The 6,036-nt window shown below is 51.4% G+C and overlaps 1 protein-coding gene across 2 annotated transcripts in view; it reads left to right on the forward strand.

Moving 5' to 3' along the window:
• Window positions 1-5,285, forward strand: part of LOC138165355 (epidermal growth factor receptor substrate 15-like) — a 127,419-nt gene extending 122,134 nt beyond the window's left edge. For both annotated transcript variants that reach the window (XM_069093598.1, XM_069093600.1), the window contains 2 exons: window positions 1,149-1,336; window positions 3,457-5,285. In XM_069093598.1, coding sequence (XP_068949699.1) covers window positions 1,149-1,336; window positions 3,457-3,603 — 335 coding nt within the window. In that variant the 3' untranslated portion in view covers window positions 3,604-5,285. The remainder of the gene's footprint in view (window positions 1-1,148; window positions 1,337-3,456) is intronic.
• The last annotated feature ends 751 nt before the right edge of the window (window positions 5,286-6,036 follow it).

Genomic DNA, 6,036 nt, shown 5'->3' on the forward strand with positions numbered 1-6,036 from the left:
CTCTCTCTAGTAGCATTTGGACAGATCGTTTTTGTCTGACTGTTTCAAGATTACCAGACTTTTCTGGTACTTTTGCCTTTGTCTTATCCATGATGACATCCAGCCCCTTAGTTGCCAAGTTTTCTGAGTTTCCCATGGCGGGGGGGAACCTCTCTAGTCAGACCAGGCGACTCCTCCTGGCAGAGCCTTCAGGAAGCTGCAGAAGTGCCCTGGGGGTGAAGAGACTTCTTTCTGTGGGAAGGCCAGTAGCAATCGAGGGAAGCAGTCGGTCCCAAGAGATTTTCTGCAGGCATGCGTTAGTCCTGCCCCTCCGTCGATCATACTGTGGGGTGATGGGCTCAATGCCATTGCTCAATGATACCCTACCCAGGGGCAAAGTGACCTTACAAAATAGGTTCTTCGGGCTATAAAAAGGGGGAATGCATTAGATCATTACCAGGGTTTATACCCAGTTTGAAGCTGTCTTGGCACAGCTGTGTTACCAGTGAGCCATCGGAACAGCCAGCATCAAGGATGCCTTGGCCATCTCTTTCCATGACTTCCCCCTCCCCTCCTCTACCCTTGTCCCCCCAAAAGTTTAAAAACTAATTGATGTTATTTTAAGGTGAACTGAGTAAGCTGGGGTGGGGGGGGGGAAGCATTGGCCCCTGGGAAGGCTCAGCACTGGCCTTGGAGACATTTCCTCACTTGAGGAAGAGAAATTAGAGATGGTTGGGGTGGGGGGCGTTTTGATAGTTATCATGCAAACATGCAGAAAGATGTGCAGTGCATTTGATGAGAGAAATCAGAAAGCCAGGAGAAATCGGGCCGTGCCCGTGATTCATCCTGCGTCTCATTGCTGAGCCCCTCCTGTGGGCCGGCCCGGAGGGACAGGGATGGCGAGGAGGCAGACAGCCTGTAGGAAGCGCTAGGAATCAGGGCCCTCGCCTTCTCATCTCCTTCCTCGCCCCGTGCTTCTTGGGAGAAAAGCCCGTCGAGGGCTTCGGGGCAGCCAGGCTCCCTAGGCTTAAAGGCACGTTGGAGGCAGCACCTTGTCAGCGGGCTGGGGCAGGAGGGAGAGACGCTGCTCCAGGCCCACAGTGTTGGCACATGCTTGTGTTTGTTGTTATTTTCTGCTAGTTGAGTTAACTTTAATGATTTTGATCCAGGGAAAAGATCTCTCAGCCAGTTGGACTCTTCCGATTCCTTAAAACTGAGTGACCCATTTCAGCCTGTCGCAGGCAATGGGAGCCCCACAGAGAAAGCTCTCGATCTGTACCACGGCCCACACACCACTGCTTCCGCCACTGCCGCCCATAACGAGGCTGCCCCAAGCTGCGGTGCTAACGTCAGCGCTGTAAGTACTGGGGAAGGAGCTGGACATCTTCTGTTGTGAAATGTCTCTGATGAACAGCCGCATCTCCGGCAGATCAGCTAAATGTAGCTCAACCCCACGCCTTTATCCCCCTCTCATCCACCAAGAGGCCCTGTGCTCACTGTCCAGAGTAGGCTTCTGGAGTCACCCGGGATCCCAGGAGCTGTGTCCTCAGAGGCCGGGCTCTGGGGAGATGGGATGGCAGGTGCTTGGGGATAGCGTTGACTGAGTACTCACTCACGCTCTTCTCAGCAGAGTGTGAGCTGTTGACGTGTTGGCCCATGGCTGCCTGCCCACCCCAGGGAAGGCACATTGCTTTGTCGGGCTCTGTGTATGTGCGCACAAGCATGCATGTATGTATGTATGCATGTGCATGTGTGCATGCATGTACATAGCTGTAGCATGTGGGGGGTGGAAATGTGTCAGAATGTGCCCAGAGTATAATATGGGGAGGTTGCATTTTTCTGGAAATGCCCTTCTTAATAGGAGCATTGATGTAACAACCGTGATTATAAGTAAGAGGCCTTGAACATTGTACGTAACTGGGGGGAGGGGTCCTGGGTTATTAAGAGAGGAGGAGCTCTCCAGGCTGTTTTTCTTCCATCATTTAAATATAATAGTCGTCGTCTCCCCCGCCCCCTCCCCATGTAATGCTTGGGCATAAATTCTACTGGAGAAAAAGTAAGTAGCAACAGCAGTGACCACAGATCATCCCATCAGAGGGGCCTTTTCTGTGCTTGCTGTCCAGGGCCTTGGTTAGTGGGATGGCCACAGAAAGCCTCTAGACTTTTGTTCCCTTGGCTCGCTTGGCTTTTAGTAAGCACCACCTGTGTGCAGAGCCCTGGGCTTGGCACTAGCCTAGCTCCAAAGTCAAGGTCCCAGTTTGGGGGGAAAGATGGGAGGGGGGCTGAACTAGCTGCTCCCCATCACCCCCATAGGAGCTGGCCCTCTGTTCCCCAGCTCTCGCTGCTATTCCAGGGCCCCCACCCCTGCCGGGCTTGCTCTCCCCTCCTGGAAGTGAAGAAATGCTAGAGCAAGAGCTACCTTCCCCTCCAACACCTACGCAGTCCAAACAGGCAGGAGCCAAGACACTTTACTGTGCTGACCATGAGAAGGGGCTTCAGTGTAAAGTGCCCCCCCCTCCGCCCCACCATGGCCTGGTAGCGTGTAGTGTGCACAGAGAACTGCCTGGTGTTCCTGGAGCTTAATCAATGCTGGTTCATCGACTGGTTGCTGAGCCTCTGGCTAAAGGGCATTCTTAAGTGTTCCTCCCTGGAGGATTGGGGGGCGGTTCTTTGGTAGTTCAGGACTGGCTGAGCTGTGGTTCTTGGTGTGTCTAAGAACTTTGGCTGTCTTGCCTCCCTTTGATGTTGCCTTCACGGGGCATGCTCATAGTTCTTTAGGCCCAGGGGGCTTCCATGCGTTCTTGGGAAAGCGACTTCTCTGCTCTTGTAGTCACCAGAACTAAGTGTCTTGTCTTGACAGTGTGGGGCACTGGACTCCAAGTCTGATGCTTTCTGCCTGGGTAACCTTGAGACAGGGCCCATCCCCTTCCTGGGTCTCAGTTGTCTTTTCTATGAAATGGGAGCTTTGGTCAGGGTCACTTCCAGAGTCTCTGAGCTCTACAGCATTGATCTCCTGGGTTGGTGTTGGGGTGATGGGCGTCCCCAGCAGAGCCTCCTCTCTCTAGACTCTCATCTTTAGTCACTGTTGTGTTTAATGTCTTCAAATGGGATGAGACATTGCCAAGGGAAATGATAAGGCCTGGCTTCCCCCGTGAAGTTGGATAACCAGGGCTTCTCCTGAATCGTGCTGGCTCTCCTCTGCATGCCTCCCCTCTTTCTCGCTGCTCCTTTGACACATCTCTAGGCCACCATCCTTTAGTCCTAATGAAAACAGAATCCAGACTTGGGTTTCTTAGGGTGACTTTTGTAGCCAGGGGTTTCCCACATGATTCCTGGTGAAGATGCCTTGAACTCGGGAGTCATCATGGAGCACCAGCCACAGGTGGTCCTTGCCAGGCCTGAGCCTCAGGGCAGGGAGCTCTGCACAGACACACACAGCCTGACTTGTGCTTTGTCTTTCTGTCTTTCTGCCGGTAGTATCCAACTGAAGAAGATATGATTGAATGGGCGAAGAGGGAAAGTGAGAGGGAGGAGAAGGAGAGACTTGCCAGGCTAAACCAGCAGGAACAGGAAGATCTGGAGCTGGCCATCGCCCTGAGTAAATCAGAGATCTCGGAAGCATGAAAGGCAAGGAAGGCGCTGCCAGCAGCTGAGCATGAGACTGACCAGCAAAGGGCTTCACGTCCTGGAGGCGGGGCTGGGTCTTGTCACGCGTCAGACTTTATCATTTTATGCTGTAACCGAATTCTGGTGGCATTGGCCTGGGCTGCTTTGGAAGCGTCAGACCAGAACCCCAGAATGTGCCCTTTCCCATAACCCAGAGATGAGCTGCCCTATAGCCACTTCTGGCCTTTGTCCTCAGCAAAGCAAGGGGCTCCTCAGGCCGCCATGGTCTGAAGGAGGCAGGCTGGGCAATGCCACTGCACATAGTGATATGGAAGGTGAACTTGCATGTTTCCACTTCCTCCTTATAAAAGTAATGGCCAGCTTTGGTTTTCTTTTGGGTCAGGGGAGAGCCTTGCTTAGCTAGACTCATACCCTGGCCAAGGAGTGGCTGGTAGCCAGGGGGCATGACTTCAGATTGGCTCTCTTCCAAAATGCTTATGTGGGAAATAGGTCCAAAGCCCTGCTTCAGATCAGCAGAGACCTCCTTCTTCATGTTTGTAGCAACAAACCACAAACAGTGGAGAAAGACCATTGTTTCCAGAGGTTAGCCCGTCCATCAGTTCTGAAGGGAAACCTTATTTAACATGGTGATGATTCTCCCCTTCCCAGGACACACACACATCGTCGGCTCTGCTTCATCACCTGTGCCTTTGGCCAGAAGGAGCTGGAGCAAGCCAGGGCTATTAAGATTCTTTATTATCTGTGTATAAATGTTTTCTTTCATGAAAGCTCCACTTGACTTGCCATGGAGTTACAAGTGGGCAAAGGCAATCTCTCCCATTAAAACCTTGGTGAGGCTTGGAGGGAGCTTGGTTAGCTCTTTTCTCCTCTAATGATTTCCCTGAGCCCAGCAGGGGCCCTTCCTGATGGAAAGCCCCAGGGCCCCAGGGCCCCAGGCCCGTCCCAGCTGAGAGCAGCTCTCTATAGACTCCAACAGAAAAGTGGAATAACTTCTGGCTTTTTTTCTTTAACAACTTATTAACTATTCTTGTCACGTATCAAAGGCCAAGATACAAAAATGACACCTCAGACCCATGTTAAGTTCCCAGGTCGAGGTCACGTTGGCATGTGTTCATGAAAGTGACCCATCGCGTCCCTGTGCACTCCATCCACTTGTTAAAAGACCTGCTTTAGCTTAATTTTGGAGCTACCCTGCTCCCTGGTGGTTCCCCCAGCCCCAACACAGTTGGACCCCGGTGAGGCCATACCTGCTCTGTAAATAGAATTGTTTCCAGGTCAGATCCTACAAATGAAAAGAGAATTGTTGCGCGCGACCCGCAAACCCTAAGGCTCAGAGCTCCCCACGGAGGCAGCTCGAGACAGAAGCTGCCCCAAAGGTTTTTAAGGAGGGCAGCCTTTAGATTGGTGGTTAGCGCTCCCCCCTCCCCCTTCGTTATTTCAGGAAAACAGGTAAGTTGACTTGAACAACCTTCTTTTGCACTGGGAAAATGAGCAGCATTACAGCTGCTCGACCAATAGGAACCGTTGGCAAGTATTCACTCCCTCTAGTGTCTATACCAACTTTGATGTCTTGTGTGTACACTAACCTGACATGTTTAACTGGACTACATCGACTCTGAGCTTTTGTTTTAAAATGTACACTCAGTGGACCAATATGCTATTAAAGTGTATATATTCTATATGTGTGTGCACGTGTGTGCGTGTGTGTGTTCCTGCTCTCACATCTGGTATTAAAGCCTGGGAGTCTCCTGGCGGTCAGTTGCAGGATCTTGACTCTTGTTCCGGTGCCCACTGTACTTGAAGGCAAGATCAACCCCCGATGAGAGCCAGGGTGGTGGTGTTTCAGGTGGGCTGAGGCTCCTTTGTCTCCAAACTCCTAAACTATAGCTTGTAATTATGAGGAAATAAACTTTAAATATATAATGAAGCGCATCGTCTGTCCTCCGTCCCCACCCGCTCTTGCTTCAGGTTGGTGGAATGGACTGAGTCTGGAGACTTGGGGCAGGTTCTCTGTCTGCATCAGTGCTGTAGGAAGGGAAGCAGTGCAGTGCTGAGGATGTTGGACCAGGCATCTTTGCATGAAGCTGTGCTGTATGTGGTTCAAGTCCTCAGTGACACTGTCTCTTCTCTGTGCCTCTGACACATTTTCAGTCAATAAACATTTATTAAGCACTTATTAGATGCCAGGCACCGTGCTAAGGTCTGAGAATGCAAAGAAAGATGAAGACTGTCTCTGCTCTCAAGGAATTCGCCGTCTAATGGGAGAGACAACAAAGGACAAACAAGATGGATACAGGACGAGTCGGGAATAATCAGCTGTTAGCAGAATTAAGGGGATTAGGCAAGGCTTCCTGTGGGATTGTAGCTGGGACTTTGGGGAAGCCAGGAGGAAAGATGATGTGTTCAGTGTGGGATTTGTTGAGTCTAAGA

Source organism: Petaurus breviceps, unplaced genomic scaffold (assembly GCF_028583685.1).
Source record: "Petaurus breviceps papuanus isolate PSGF00001 unplaced genomic scaffold, PetGlider_PUasm1.0 208, whole genome shotgun sequence".
Classification (NCBI taxonomy): Eukaryota; Metazoa; Chordata; class Mammalia; order Diprotodontia; family Petauridae; genus Petaurus; species Petaurus breviceps.